We start from the raw sequence: 16,468 nt of genomic DNA, 5'->3' as shown, positions 1-16,468 counted from the left end.
GAGCGGGGAGGGTCACACACTCACATCAGCCGCTGCAGGGCGCAGGCCAGGGCCTTGAGGCCGCGGCACAGCAGGGCCACGCCGTCCTTGCCCAGCGGGTTGGTGGACAGGTCCAGGTGCGTCAGGCTCTGGCTGCCGGCGAGGGCCTCGGACAGGTGTGCGCAGGCGGCGTCCGTGAGGCCGCAGCTGCCCAGGCTGCGGGAGAGACGGCCCCCAGACACCCCCCCGGGCACTCATTCCAGGTCCCGGAGTGAGGAGGGCTGGACCCCCACGGGCACGGCCGGGAGCCCGCACACAGGACCGGCTGCTGTCTATTTTTTTTATAATATATTTTATTAATTTATTACTGAGAGGAAGGGAGAGGGATAGAGAGCTAGAAACATCGCTGAGAGAGAAACATCGACCAGCTGCTTCCTGCACACCTTCTACTGGGGATGTGCCCGCAACCAAGGTACATGCCCTTGACCGGAACCGAACCTGGGACCTTTCAGTCCGCAGACCCATGCTCTATCCACTGAGCCACACTGGTCTCCTATAATATATCAACACTAGAGGCCCGGTGCATGAAATTCATGCACAGGTAGGGACCCTAGGCCTGGCCAGCCATCATGGCTGATCAGGGTCTTCCTTTGCTCCGGTGCTGCCCCCTGGTGTTCAGCATATACCATAGCCAGCGTTCGAACTCCCGGTCGAACTCCCGAGGGGACCCTTTGAATATTAGGCTTTTATAGAAGAAGATTTCCGTAAAAGCCCAGTTTTTGACAGGGTTAATTCGTCTTAATTTGTTGTTGTTGTTGTTGTCAGTTTCAGAGAGGAAGGGAGAGGGAGAGAGAAACATCCATGATGAGAGAGAATCACTGACCGGCTCCCTTCTGCTTGCCCTCTACTGGAGATCCTCAACCCTGGTAAGTGCCCTTGACCGGAATCGAACCTGGGACACCTCAGTCCGTAGGCCAATGCTCCATCTACTGAGCAAAACCATCTAGGGCTGGAATTGTTTGTTGTTAATAATTCAGATAGAGCCCTAGCCCCTAGCTGGTTTGGCTCAGTGGATAGAGCGTCGGCATGCGGACCGAAGGGACCCGGGTTTGATTCCGGTCAAGGGCATGTACCTTGGTTGCAGGCACATCCCCAGTAGGAGGTGTGCAGGAGGCAGCTGATGGATGTTTCTCTCTCATCGATGTTTCTAACTCTCTATCCCTCTCCCTTCCTCTCTGTACAAAATCAATATGTTAAAAAACAAAACGTATCATGGCTGACATGTACGCATAAGGAACTGTTTGGTATTGAAATTGGGTCTCCAAAGAACTGGTGGCCCAGAAAGAAACTCTCTACAGACTGATTCATCTGCCTCTCAGCATAACGATTATTGCTTGTCTCATTTTTGATTCTTATATCTCCAGTAGGACATGATCTCACTCATCTGGGGGAAATGGTGAACAACACAGACTGATGAACAAGAACAGACCCAGAGACAAGGAGCCAGGGGTCAGATGGTTGGACCTCAGGGGGAGGGTGGGGATAAAGGGGAGAGATCAACCAAAGGACTTATGTGCCACATATGAGCCTAACCAGGGGTTGAGGACAACAGGGGGGTGCGGTGGGGGATGAGAATGGGGGGTTGAGGACAAATAGGTGATAACTTAATCAATTAAGAAATTTAAAAAAAAATAGATTAAAAAAGGAGGCGGCACTCACACGAGCCTGCGGAGGGCGCACTGCGGCACCTTCAGGGCCTCGCAGAGAGAGGCCACGCCCTCGTCCGTGACCTTGTTCCCCGCCAGGCTCAGGGTGGTCAGGCTGCGTGAGGCCAGCAGGGTCTGGGCGAGGGGCGGGCAGCAGGCGTCGGTCAGCCCGCAGTGATCCAGCCTGCAGACAGAGAGGAGAGGCGGCTTGTGAACCACCCCCAGGGCCTCCCTCAGCCCCCGGGGCCGCCCCAGCCCCCGGGCCCCTCCGCGGGTCCCCGACACTGTCTGCTGTGGCCGCCACGTCTGGCAGGGACTGAACCCTGGTCAGAGTACGTGCAGGAGGCAACTGGTAGATTGTGTCTCTCACATCAATGTTTCTCTCTGCTTTCCCTCTCTTTTCCACTCTCCCTAAAAATCAATGGAAAAATATCATTGGGTGAGGATTAAAAAAAAAGTGCTGAAACCGGTGTGGCTCAGTGGATAGAGCGTCGGCCTATGGACTGAAAGGTCCCGGGTTTGATTCCGGTCAAGGGCATGGACCTTGGTTGCGGGCACATCCGCAGTAGGGGGTGTGCAGGAGGCAGCTGATCGATGATTCTCTCTCATCGATGTTTCTAACTCTCTATTCCTCTCTCTTCCTCTCTGTGAAAAATCAATAAAATATATATATATTTTAAAAAGTGAAAATCACCCTGTCCGGGTGGCTCCAGTTGGCTGGGGTTGTGGGTTCAATTCCTGTTCAGGGCACACACCTGGCCGGTGAGTTTGATCCCTGGGTAGGGCGTGGGTGGGAGGCAGCCGACGGATGTCTCTCTCTCTCTCTCTCTCTCGATCTCCCCCCTCCTCTCTCTAAACAAATCTTTGAGTTGAGGATTAAAAAAGGAAAGTGAGGGGAGGGCAATGGTAAGATATGTACACATATAATACCTTCATAAAAAAAGAAAAGAAAAAGAAAAAAAAAGTGGTCCTGCACAAAGGGTCGCTGCTGCTCTCTGGACTCCCTGTGGGGAGAAAGGCAGAGCAGCCGCCGGCCGGCCGACTGGCCGGCTAATAAAGGCTCCCTAAATTAAAAAAAAAAAAAAAGAAAGAAAAGGAGGTGAAAGCCAGGCCGGACTCGCCTCAGAGACTCCAGCACACAGTGGGGGTGCCGCAGGGCTTCCTGCACCACCCAGACGTCGTCCTCCTGCAGGTGGATGTTGTCCAGGCTCAGGTGTCTGATGCTCTGGCTGAGGATCAGCGTCTTCCAGAGGTGATTCAGCCCCTGGGCGATCTGCGTCCCTTTAAACCTGCAGGGGGGCGAGGGGGGCAGAGGGGGGCAGAGGGGGGCAGAGGGGGGCAGAGGGGGGCAGAGGGGGGCAGAGGGGGGCAGAGGGGGGCAGAGGGGGGCAGAGGGTTGCGAGAGTTAGATGGTCAGGTGCAGCCTTATTTTTCCTTTCGCTGTGGTTCACCCCCACCTGAGGATGTTTTTCTCATTGATCTTTGAAGAAATACATTTTATTGATTTTTTTTTTTTACAGAGAGGAAGAGAGAGGGGTAGAGAGTCAAAACATCGATGAGAGAGAAACATCGATCAGCTGCCTCCTGCACACCCCCCACTGGGGATGTGCCTGCAACCAAGGCACATGCCCTTGACCAGAATCAAACCTGGGACCCTTCAGTCCGAAGGACGACGCTCTATCCACTGAGCCACACCGGTTTCAGCCAGCCTTTTATATGTATATATTGATATTAGGACCTTATGGACCTTAAGCACACTAAGGACTGATTGAAGTGCTTCAGTAAATCATACACTTCGATCTTTACATTCATTGCCTCATGCTGGACACTCACCCAGAGTGAGCTCCCTTCTCTTTTCCCCCTTATTAACCAACTCCTATTCATCCCTCAAAACCCGAATGCCATAACCCACCTCAGTCATCCCCTCACAAGGTCTCGAGTCCCTTCCCACCCCATTGGCTTCTGGGAGCTCGGTTCCTATGCCTCCCCCCACGTGTCCCCCCCGAATACAGTCTACCGATGGGCCTTGGCGCCGGGACACGGCCACGCCCGGGGCACGGGGCAGGCAGGGCCGGGAAAGACTTACATCAGCTTCTGGATCTTGCAGTCCGGCTGGCGCAGCTTGACGCACAGCGTCCGCAGGGCCCACTCGCTCAGCACGCTGCCGGCGAGGTCCAGCTGCTGCAGGCTGGGGTGGGCGCTGAGCACCGAGCAGAGGGTCTCCCACCACTCGAGGACCAGGGGCTTGGTCTGCAGCCTGCATGGGGGAGGGGAGGAAATGCTGGCGTCCACTGGATGGATTTACTTATTTAAAAAAAATATATATTTTATTGATTTTTCACAGAGAGGAAGGGAGAGAGATAGAGAGCTAGAAACATCGCATCGATGAGAGAATCATCGATCAGCTGGCTCCTGCACACCCCGCACTGGGCATGTGCCCACAACCAAGGTACATGCCCTTGACCGGAATCGAACCTGGGGCCTTTCAGTCCGCAGGCCAATGCTTTATCCATTGAGCCACACTGGTTTTGGTTGCTTGTCCCATTTTTGATTCTTATATTTCCAGTAGGACAGGATCTCACGCATCAGCGGGAAATGGTGAACAACACAGATGGATGAACAAGAACAGACCCAGAGACAAGGAGCCATGGGTCAGACTGTTGGACCTCAGAGGGAGGGTGGGGATAAAAGGGAGAGATCAACCAAAGGACTTGTGTGCACACATAGGAGCCTAACCAGGGGTCGAGGACAATAGGGGGGTGGGGGCATGAATGAGGGGGGTGGGGGATTGGAATGGGGGGTTGAGGACAAATAGGCAATACCTTAATAAAGAAATTAATAAAAAATAAAAAACAGCCAAAACTGGTTTGGCTCAGTGGATAGAGCATCGGCCTGCTGACTGGAAGGTCCCGGGTTCGACTCCGGTCAAGGGCATGCACCTTGGTTAAGGGCACATCCCCAGTGTGGGGTGTGCAGGAGGCAGCTGGTCGGTGTTTCTCTCTCATTGATGTTTCTAGCTCTCTCCCCCTCTCCCTTCCTCTCTGTAAAAACTCAATAAAATGTGCCAAAACCAGTTTGGCTCAATGGATAGAGCATCGGCTTGGGAACTGAAAGGTCCCGGGTTCGATTCTTGTCATGGGCATGCACCTTGGTTGGGGGCATATCTCCAGTGGGGGGTGTGCAAGAGGCAGCTGATCAATGACTCTCTCTCATCGATGTTTCTAACTATCTCTCTCCCTTCCTCTCTGTACAAAATCAATAAAATATATATATAAAAAAATAAAAAATATATATATGGAGAGATCAACTGAAGGACTTGTGTGCACACCTAGGAGCCTAACCAGGGGTCAAGGACAATAGGGGGGCATGAGTGGGGGGCTGGGGGATTGTAATGGAGGGTTGAGGACACATATGCGATACCTTAATCAAGAAAGAGATTAATTAAAAACAACGGCCGAGGGGGCCACTCGCTCACCCTCGGGGGATCACAGGCCAGGCCTCGGCGGCCTCGTCCTCAGGGAACACCTCCCTGACGTCCAGCCGGACGGCCCTCAGCCGCCCGCAGCGCCCGAGGCAGAAGGCGGCCACCCGCAGGTCCATGGCCCTGGCCAGGCTCAGCCTCAGCTCCCGGAACCCGCCCAGGGCCGCGCGGACGAACTCCTCGTCCTGGGTCTCGAAGAGGCAGTAGCAGGCCTCCAGGGCGTCGGCCGGGGCCGGGGCGGCCGGCTGCCGGCCCAGCAGGCCCACCCAGCACAGCAGCAGCCGCCTCAGGCCGGCCGGGGCGGCCACCGCGCAGCCCAGCAGCCCCTCCAGGGCGCCGGCCGCCTCGCGGCTCAGGAGGCCGAACAGGAAGCGCCGGGCCTGCAGCAGCAGCTGGTCGCAGGCCTGGGGCTCGGAGGCCTCGCAGCTCGGGGCCGGGGCCGCCCACCCGGCCTCCAGGCCCTCCAGCACGTAGCACAGGGCGGCGAAGAAGGCCTGCAGGCTGGGGTGCGGGAAGGAGAAGCAGCGCTCGCCCTGGCTGTCCGGGAGCAGCAGGTGCTTCTGGAACAGCCCGGCCAGCTCCGGCTCCGTCAGCCCGGGCGCGCCCAGGTCCTCGGCCGAGAACAGGGACCGGCCGGCCCACAGGCCCCGCGCGGCCAGCCGGCACAAGCCCTGCGGGAGGCGGGGGGGGGGGGGGGGGCGGACATTGGTAAAGCTGGACACCATGGACCGGGGTGGGGGTGGGTGTTTTTAAAAATATATATTTTTTATTGATTTTTTTAAAGAGAGGAAGGGAGAGGGATAGAGAGCTAGAAACATCGACGAGAGAGAAACATTGATCAGCTGCCTCCTGCACACCCCCCACCGGGGATGTGCCCGCAACCAAGGTCCATGCCCTTGACCGGAATCGAACCTGGGACCCTTCAGTCTGCAGACCGACGCTCTATCCCTAAACCGGTTTCGGCCAAGTGGGGGTGGGGTGGTTCTTGATTAAAAATTTGGTCTATATGGAGCCACAAGAATTCTCCTAGAACACGAAAAATAGTATTGTGATAATTTTTAAAAAAACATTCAACCTAAGTACCATTTACAAATATAATAAATAAATAAAAATTATGGCCGAAACCGGTGTTGCTCAGTGGATAAGAGTGTCGGCCTGCAGACTGAATGGTCCCAAGCACCTTGTTGCGGGCACATCCCCGGTGGGGGGTGTGTAGGAGGCAGCTGATCAATGATTCTCTCTCATCGATGGTTCTGACTCTCTATCCCTCCCCCCTTCCTCTCTGTAAAAAATAAAATATATTTACAAGCAAGCAAACATCGGGACTTTTTTTAAACACTGCAGGGCGTGGGACACGTGGTTAGAAATCGGGCCGTCTGGTCCCCTTACCTTCAGGACCGTCCGTTCGTCGGGGCTGAGGCAGTGCTCCAGGTCCTCGTTGCTGGGAGGGGCCAGCTGGTGGGCCACGAAGGTGGCATACAGCCCCGTGAGGGTCTGGCAGGCGCTGGCGGCTGGAGGCGGGCCCGTCCCCGGCGCCGCCTGCAGCTCCAGGGCCCGGCACAGCAGCCACCACGTGAGGGACACCTCGCAGGGGCCGGTCAGCGTGTGGTTGTCCAGCACCGCGTGCAGGGCGCCCGCCCTCCAGTCCGCGCCCTGGACGTGCGTGAGGAGGGCCCGGACCCGGGTCTCCGTGGCGATGCCCTGGACCAGGAGGAACCGGGGGGAGACCAGCAGGGCCTGCAGCTTCCCCAGGTCCTCGTCCCGGGCGGTCAGCAGCAGCGAGCACGTGGGCAGCAGGGCCTTCGCCAGCAGGCTGCCCACCAGGTGGGACACGGGATATCTCTCCCCCAGGCTGTAGCCGATGTCGCGGGGCCTGAGGTCCAGGCCGCCGACGCCGTCGATAATGAGCAGGAGCTTCTCGGGCTGAGCCAGGACGTGGGCCTTAGGCACCTCGGGGCCCGGCCACTCCCGGGAGAGGAGCTCGGCCAGGGTGACTCTCCTCCTCCAGGGCAGGTCCCGGGCGTCCAGGAGGAAGGCAAAGGCGAACACGCCGGGGTAGAGCTCCCCGCGGGCCCAGTGCAGCAGGACCCGCCTGGCCAGGGCCGACTTCCCGACGCCCGGGCTGCCGTGCAGGACCACGGTGAGCGGCCGGAAGCCCTGGGGGTCCGGGGCGAAGGCGGCCGACAGCGCCTGCGCTGGACGACAATCCGCGGCAAAGGTTCGGAAGCTGTGGTGGGCGTCCAGCGCCGGGGCGAACCGCGCCATCACGTAGCGCCTGTACCTCCCCTCATGGCCTCCGGGGCCCGGGGCTGACGGAGAGGGCGGGAGAGAGAGGAGAGGCAAGGTTGGGCCCTCACCGGGGTGGCTCAGAGGATAGAGCGTCGGCCTGCAGACTCAAGAGTCCCAGGTTCGATTCCGGTCAAGGGCATGTACCTGGGTTGCGGGCATATCCCCAGTAGGGGGTGTGCAAGAGGCAGCTGATTGATGACTCTCTCTCATCGATGTTTCTAACTCTCTCTCCCTTCCTCTCTGTGCAAAATCAATAAAATATATTTAAAAAAAATAAAAAAATATGTATTTTATTGATTTTTTTTTTTTTTTACAGAGAGGAAAGGAGAGGGATGGAAAGTCAGAAACATCAATGAGAGAGAAAACATTGATCAGCTGCCTCCTGCACACCCCCTACCGGGAATGTGCCTGCAACCAAGGTACATGCCCTTGACCGGAATCGAACCCGGGACCCCTGAGACCGCAGGCCAACGCTCTATCCACTGAGCCAAACCGGTTTCAGCAAATAAAATGAAAAAACAAAACAAAACAAAACACACCCATATATTTATTTCAGAGAGGAAGGGAAAGATATAGAAACATCAAGGATGAGAGAGAATCATTGATCTGCTGCCTCCTGCACGCCCCCTACTGGGGATTGAGCCTGCCACCCAAGCATGTGCACTTGAAGAGGAATTGAATCCTTACCTCATGATTCATAGGTTGATGTTCAATTACTGAGCCATGCTGGTCAAGTGCAAGGATATGTTTTTTATTTATTTGTTTTTAAAAATATTTTTTTTACAGAGAGGAAGGGAGAGGGATAGAGTCAGAAACATCGACGAGAGAGAAACATCGATCAGCTGCTCCTGCACACCCCCCACTGGGGAGGTGCCCGCCACCAAGGTCCATGCCCTTGACCGGAATCGAACCTGGGACCCTTCAGTCCGCAGGCCGAGGCTCTATCCACTGAGCCACAAGGGTTAGGGCAGATATGTTTTTTATGGATTTTGAGAGAAAGAGGAAAGGAGAGGGGTATGGGGAGGAGAGAAAAATATGAATAAGCCAGGGTTCTTTACCTTGGTCTTCTGTCTCTGCTGCTGTGGCACCCTCTGGCAGTACAACTTGAGGCACTTCTGCAGACAAGAGAGGGGAGAAGAATGAAGTCCCGCCCACTCAGAGGCGAGGTACCCAGGTCAGACCCACAGGATCCCCGAGACAGGGTCTGCAGCGCCAGAGTTCACTTTTTAAAAAAAAATATTTTTTATTGATTTTGTACAGAGAGGAAGGGAGTGGGATAGAGAGTTAGAAACATCGATGAGAGAGAAACATCGATCAGCTGCCTCCTACACACCCCCCACTGGGGATGCGCCCACAACCAAGGTACATGCCCCTGACTGGAATCGAACCTGGGACCCTTCAGTCTGCAGGCCGACGCTCTATCCACTGAGCCACACCGGTTTGGCCTTGTAATTATTATTATTCCTCACTTGCACATACAAAAAAAAATGTAAACTTATTTCAGAAAGGAAGGGAAAGATAGAGATAGAAACATCAATGATGAGAGAGAATCATGGATTGGCTGCCTCCTGCACGCCCCCTACTGGGGATGGAGCCTGCAACCCAGGCACGTGTCCTGACCAGGTTCATAGGTTGATGCTCAATCACTGAGCCATGCTGGTCAAGTGCAAGGATATGTTTTTTATTTATTATTTTTTTCTATGTTTGTTTATTTATTTATTTTATCCCTCTACCTTCCTATCTACAGAGAAGAAGGGAGAGGGATAGAGTTAGAAACATCAATGAGAGAAAAACATTGACCAGCTGCCTCTTGCATGCTCCCTAGTGGGGATGTGCCCGCAACCAAGGTACATGCCCTTGACTGCAATTGAACCCGGGACCCTTCAGTCCGCAGGCCGACGCTCTATCTACTGAGCCAAACCGGTTAGGGCAGATAATGTTTTTTTATTGATTTTGAGAGAAAGAGGAAGGGAGAGGGGTATGGAGGGGGGGGGGGATATGAATTAGCCAGAGTTCTTTACCTTGGTCTTCTGTCTCTGCTGCTGTGGCACCCTCTGGCAGTACAACTTGAGGCACTTCTGCAGACAAGAGAGGGGAGAAGAAGGAAGTCCCACCCACTCAGAGGCGAGGTACCCAGGTCAGACCCACAGGATTCCCGAGACAGGGTCTGCAGCGCCAGAGTTCACCTTCTGCCCTGCCGAACCTGTCTACAGACTGACTCTCTATCCACTGAACCAAACCAGTCAGGGCAGATATGTTTTTTATTGATTTTGAAAGAAAGATGAAGTGGACAGAGCGTCGGCCTGCGGACTGAAGGGTCCAGGGTTCGATTGCAGTCAAGGGCATGTACCTTGGTTGTGGGGGGGGGGGTGGGTGGGGGGAGGGAAGAGAAAATATGAATGAGCCTCAAATTCCTTCGTTATCACGTTAATTGTTCCTGCACTCCCCTAAGTACCCGCCCATCATTTTACTTTTTATCCAATCCCAGGGGTTTCCCACCACTTTGCTTTCTCCCACCTCCTTACTCCATCACCAATGGATTTCATGTCACCCACCCATGTCCCAGCTTTGATTTCAGTGTATAAACAGAAATGTAACCCCGCCGTTCTCCGGAGCATCATCTCAATTCATTGAGGTTCTGCTTCCCGGCATATGTTGACAGTTTGGCTCAAATAAACTCACTAAAATTCTTTAAAAAAAAAAAATTAAAAAAAGAAAACATGAATAAGCCAGAGTTTCTTTACCTTGGTCTTTTGTCTCTGCTGCTGTGGCACCCTCTGGCAGTACAACTTGAGGCACTTCTGCAGACAAGAGAGGGGAGAAGAATGAAGTCCCACCCACTCAGAGGCGAGGTACCCAGGACAGACCCACCGGATGCCCGAGACAGGGTCTGCAGCGCCAGAGTTCACCTTCCGCCCTGCCCGGAGCCCGCCTCCGTGGGAGAGGCACGGGGGATTGAAAACGAGCCTCAGGGTCAGGCTCCAGAGGGTTATGGGTTCGGGTCTCATTCCTGCTTTTTTAAGAATATAGTTTATTGATTTTTTACAGAGAGGAAGGGAGAGGGACAGAGTTAGAAACATCGATGAGAGAGAATCATCGATCTGCTGCCTCTTGCACAACCCCTTTGGGGATGTGCCCGCAACCAAGGCACATGCCCTTAACCGGAATCGAACCCGGGACCCTCCAGTCCGCAGGCTGACGCTCTATCCACTGAGCCACAGTGGTTTCGGCTCATTTCTGCTTTTTATCCTTTGGAGACCTTTGGGTAAGTTGTTAACATGAGAGGTCAAACCCAGGGAGGGATATCAATGTGAGAGAGAGACATGGTTGGTTGCAGGAGCCCAAACTGGGTCCAGGGATCGAACCTGCAATCGAGCTGAAACCAGTGTGGCTCAGTGGATAGAGCATCGGCCTACAGACTGAAGGATCCCAGGTTTGATTCCAGTCAAGGGCATGTACCTTGGTTTTGGGCACATCCTCAGTATGGGGTGTGCAGGAGGCAGCTGATGGATGTTTCTCTCTCATCGATGTTTCTAACTCTATTATCTCTCTCCCTTCCTTTCTGTAAAAAAAACAATAAAATATATTTTTAAAAAAGGAGAAGAAAAAAGAAATACCAATGATGAGAGAGTCATTGATTGGCTGCCTTCTGCATGCCTCCTACTGGGGATTGAGCCTGCCACCAGGCATGTGCCCTGACCAGGAATTGAATCCTTACTTCCTGACTCATAGGTTGATGTTCAACTACTGAGCCATGCTGGTCAAATGCAAGGATATGTTCTTTCTTTATTAAAAAAAAAATAACACACACACACACACACACACACACACACACACACACACACATATATATATATATATATATATATATATATATATATAATTTATTTATTTATTTATTTATTTATTTTTACAGAGAGGAAGGTAGAGGGAGAGACAGAAACATTGATGAGAAACATCTATCAGCTGCCTCCTGCACACCCCGCACTGGGGATGTGCCCGCAACCAAGGTGCATGCCCTTGACTGGAATCGAACCCGGGATCCTTCAGTCCGCAGACTGATGCTCTATCCACTGAACCAAACCGGTTAGGGCAGATATGTTTTTTATTGATTTTGAGAGAAAGAGGAAGGGAACGAGAGGGGAGGAGGGAAGAGAAAATATGAATGAGCCTCAAATTCCTTCGTTATCACGTTAATTGTTCCTGCACTCCCCTAAGTACCCGCCCATCATTTTACTTTTTATCCAATCCCAGGGGTTTCCCACCGCTTTGCTTTCTCCCGCCTCCTTACTCCATCACCAATGGATTTCATGTCACCCACCCATGTCCCTGCTTTGATTTCAGTGTATAAACAGAAATGTAACCCCGCCGTTCTCCGGAGCATCATCTCAATTCATTGAGGTTCTGCTTCCCGGCATAGTTAGTTTGGCTCAAATAAACTCACTAAAATTCTTTTTAAAAAAAATAAAAAAAAGAAAACATGAATAAGCCAGTTTCTTTACCTTGGTCTCTTGTCTCTGCTGCTGTGGCATACTCTTGCAGTACAACTTGTGGCACTTCTGCAGGCAAGAGAGGGGAGAAGAATGAAGTCCCACCCACTGTGTTTATACAGCTATGTTTTTTTGATTTTGAGAGAAAGAGGAAGGAAAAGGGGGAGGGGGGAGGGAAGAGAAAATATGAATAAGCCTCAAATTCCTTATCATGTTAATTGTTACTGCACTCACCTAAGTACACGTCCATTGTTTTACTTTTTAAAAAAAAGTATATTTTATTGATTTTGTACAGAGAGGAAGGGAGAGAGCTAGAGAGCTAGAAACGTCGATGGGAGAGAAACATCAACCAGCTGCCTCTTTCACACCCCCACTGGAAATGTGCCCGCAACCAATGTACATGCCCTTGACCAGAATCGAACCTGGGATCTTTCAGTCCGCAGACGGACGCTCTACCACTGAGCCAAACCGGCTTCGGCCATCGTTTTACTTTTTATCCATTCCCAGGGGTTTCCCACCGCTTTGCTTTCTCCCACCTCCTTACTCCATCACCAATGGATTTCATGTCACCCACCTATGTCCTTCCTTCGATGGCAATTTATAAACAGAAATGTACCCGCCATTCTCCAGAGCATCATCTCAATTCATTGAGGTTCTGCTTCCCGGCATATGCTGACAGTTTGGCTCAAATAAACTCACTAAAATTCTTTTAAAAAAAAAAATTAAAAAAATATGAATATGCCAGAGTTCTTTACCTTGGTCTCTTGTCTCTGCTGCTGTGTCATCCTCTGGCAGTACAACTTGTGGCACTTCTGCAGACAAGAGAGGGGAGAAGAATGAAGTCCCACCCACTCAGAGGCGAGGTACCCAGGTCAGATCCACAGGATCCCCGAGACAGGGTCTGCCGCGCCAGAGTTCACCTTCTGCCCTGCCCGGAGCCCTCCTCCGCAGGAGAGGCATGGGGATCGAAAACGAGCCTCAGGGTCAGGCTCCGAGTGTATGAGTTCTGGTCTCATTCCTGCTTTTTTAAGAATATATTTTATTGATTTTTTACAGAGAGGAAGGGAGAGGGATAGAGAGCTAGAAATGTCGATGAGAGAGAAACATTGATCAACTGTCTCTTGCACAACCCCTACTGGGGATGTGCCCGCAACCAAGGTACATGCCCTTGACCGGAATTAACCCTGATACCCTTCAGTTTGTAGGCCGACGCTCTATCCACTGAGCCACACCGGTTTCTGCTCATTTCTGCTTTTTATTCTTTGGAGACCTTTGGGAAAGTTGTTAAGATGAGAGGTCAGATCCAGGAAGGGATATCAATGTGAGAGAGACACATCCATTGTTTGCAGGAGCCCCAACTGGAGCCAGGAATCAAACCTGCAACCAAGCCGAAACCGGTGTGGCTCAGTGGACAGAGCGTTGGCCTGCAGACTGAAGGGTCCCAGGTTCGATTCCGGTCAAGGGCATGGACCTTGGTTGTGGGCACATCCCCAGTGGTGTGGTGGGTGTGCAGGAGGCAGCTGATCGATGTTTCTCTCTTATCAATGTTTCTAACTCTATCCCCCTTTCTTCCTCTCTGTGAAAAATCAATAAAATGTATATTTTTTAAAAAGGTAGCGAAACAAGTCCTACTACATCAGAGGTAGGTCTCATAGGATTTCCTGATGAAATAGGTAGAAGGTAGAGAAAAGAAAAATCAGAAATAAACATCTATATATATAAAAGCCTACTATGCTACCCTGTTTCCCTGAAAATAAGACAGTGTCATATATTAATTTTTGCTCCCAAAAACGCGCTAGGTCTTATTTTCAGGGAATGTCTTATTTTTCCATGAAGAAGAATACTGTACACATTTATTGTTAAATGAAAATAAAGGAAATTTATTACCTGTATACGGTACTGTAGTACAGTAGTTGTCAACACAAACCAGACAAACTGAATCCTACAGTATCAAGAATTTACTCATTTATTCAATGACAATCATGTCATCATTTTCTGGAACATCATCATAACAATCCAATTCCTGAATTTCCTGGTGAATTTCTTGTGACTCCGTTTCTTTCAGAATCAGTGGACCAAATCTCTCATGTTTAGCCTGGGGGGGGGCCTTATTTTCGGGGGGATTTCTTATATTTCACTCAGAAGGAAACCTGTAAGTAGGTCTTATTTTCGGAGGATGTCTTATTTTCGGGGAAACACGGTATGTGTCCAAAACACTAGTCAACTTACCAGTTCCTATGACATGCATTGACCACCAGGGGGCAGATGCTCCAACTGGTAGGTTAGCTTGCTGCAGGTGGTGGGGGGGGGGTTGGCCAATCAGGACTGGGCAAAATGGGGCCGGACACGCCTTAGATCTGGATGAGATGGCCCTGATTGGTCCCATTACTCGCCAGGCAGAGGGACCTCACCCCTGCATGAATTTCGTGCACCGGGCCTCTAACACTAAAAATAACGACTGGCTTCTGGGGTGAGTGGAAGGCAGGGCCATGGACCGAGAGAGGAAACCCTCGTCCCAGCCCCCTCACTGACCTGGAGGCTGGTCCATGCTCATTCCTCCGTCAGTCCTGGTGGGTGTCAAATCCTGCAGGATTTCAGCCAGGGAACATTCTGCAACACAGACGACAGAACAGTGGCCATGATGTCACAGCCACGGCCCTGGCCGGGGCTCAATGGGTTCGAGCATCGTCCTGATACGCCCAGTGGGGGGTGTGCAGGAGGTAGCTGATCAATGTTACTTTCTCATTATCAATGTTTCTAATTCTCTGTCCCTCTCTCTTCCTCTCTGTAAGAAATCAATAAAATGTATTTTTTTTAAAAAATCATGGATCAACTGCCTCCTGCATGCCCCCGCCTGGGGATGGAGCCAGGCATCGAACCATAACCTCCTGGTTTCCAGGTTCATGCTCAACCACTGAGCCATGCTGGCTGACTGGGTGGCTTTTCTTTCTTTCTCTTTCTTTCTTTCTATCTTTCTTTCTTTCTTTCAAGTATATTTTATTGATTTTTTGTTTTATTTTATTTTATTTATTTAAAAAATATATATTTTATTGATTTTCTACAGAGAGGAAGAGAGGGGGATAGAGGTAGAAACATAGATGAGAGAGAATCATCCATCAGCCACCTCCTGCACACCCCCCACTGGGGATGTGCCCGCAACCAAGGTACATGCCCTTGACCTATCCACTGAGCCACACCAGTTTCGGCTATTTTACTGATTTTTTGCAGAGAGGAAGGGAGAGGGAGAGAAGGTTAGAAACACCAGGGAGAGAGGGGCGAGAGGGCAGTACTCACTCTCCATCTCCTCCCTGGCCTTCTGCGCCAGCACGGGCTGGCTCAGCTCCTGGAAGATGTCCATGGCGGCGCTCCAGACCACCACCGCGCGGCAGTGCTCGTGCAGCAGGAAGGCCAGGTGCTGGGCGTCCGCCCCGGGCACCTCCTCCCAGGGGAAGGCGCCGGGCAGCAGCCCCGCCGCGCTGCCCATGAGCAGCTCCTTGAACGCCTGCAACTCCTCCTGGTCCAGCTGCCGGAGGCACCAGCCCAGGCCGCAGTCCGCGAAGGGCGACAGGCCCACCTCGCCCATCGCGACGCCTGCCTGGCGGAGGGTCCCGGTGCGGAGGGAAGGGTTGCAGGGAGCAGATGGGACCTGGTGTGGGTCAGGGAGGGGGAGAGGGACAAGGGTCAAAGGAGAGTCTGCATCCCAGGATCGCATGCCCTGCCCTCGCTCCCGCCCCACTCCCTCTCTCTGAGGTCTCTTTGTCCTATCCATGCCTCCTGCTTCTGGTCCTATCTTGTTGGTCACTTCATTTTTCCCCCCCTCAAGTATCACAATGTTGATTGGTAGATACAAGTATATAAAATCAGGGCACAAACACGGCTTGATACATTGAGTAGGCTTAATTTCAATACTACTACAATAAGAGGGACCAATTCAAATTCTCACCATCTGTTCCACACCCACCGAAAACCACTTCAAGGGCATTAACGATCTTCCCCAACTGGTCAGTTTTGTGCAAGTAAACCATGTTTATTTTATTTATTTATTATTATTTTTAAATATATTTTATTGATTTTGTACAGAGAGGAAGGGAGAGAGATAGAGAGTTAGAAACATCGATGAGAGAGAGTCATCGATCAGCTGTCTCTTGCACACCCCCTACTGGGGATGTGCCTGCAACCAAGGTCCATGCCCTTGACCGGAATCGAACCTGGGACCCTTCAGTCCCCAAGCCAATGCTCTATCCGTTGAGCCAAACCGGTTTCGGCAAACCATTTTTTTTTTTTTTTTTTTTTTTTTTAAAAAAGACGTGTGCACTTGCCCAGGCTCAAGGATATTAAAATCCAGCACGTAAAGCCCATTCCTAGAGGTAGACATACAGGCGATACACTATTACGGCAACAACCATAAGTTACGGTGGAGAATTTTTCTCTAACAGCCAAATGGATAATCAGATGTTGCAACAACTCAGGTATTACTGAGCAAAAGTGCATTTCTGCAGCATTCGGTGTTGCTATTCAGTTTT

The 16,468-nt window shown here is 51.8% G+C and overlaps 1 protein-coding gene across 1 annotated transcript in view; it reads right to left on the bottom strand.

The window, feature by feature from the left end:
- NLRP5 (NLR family pyrin domain containing 5) overlaps positions 1 to 16,468 on the bottom strand; it is a gene marked incomplete at both ends in the record, with an annotated part of 57,345 nt that overhangs the window by 5,562 nt on the left and 35,315 nt on the right. The window contains 6 exons of the mRNA XM_084906847.1: positions 25 to 195; positions 1,699 to 1,869; positions 2,807 to 2,974; positions 3,772 to 3,942; positions 5,161 to 5,837; positions 6,556 to 7,356. Of these exons, the coding sequence (XP_084762973.1) occupies positions 25 to 195; positions 1,699 to 1,869; positions 2,807 to 2,974; positions 3,772 to 3,942; positions 5,161 to 5,837; positions 6,556 to 7,356 (2,159 nt within the window). The remainder of the gene's footprint in view (positions 1 to 24; positions 196 to 1,698; positions 1,870 to 2,806; positions 2,975 to 3,771; positions 3,943 to 5,160; positions 5,838 to 6,555; positions 7,357 to 16,468) is intronic.

This window comes from Pipistrellus hanaki (genome assembly GCF_964339955.1).
Source record: "Pipistrellus hanaki genome assembly, chromosome: 15".
In the NCBI taxonomy this organism is placed as follows: Eukaryota; Metazoa; Chordata; class Mammalia; order Chiroptera; family Vespertilionidae; genus Pipistrellus; species Pipistrellus hanaki.
Note: the sequence above shows the minus strand (reverse complement) of the source record. Positions and strands in the feature narration are given on the sequence as shown.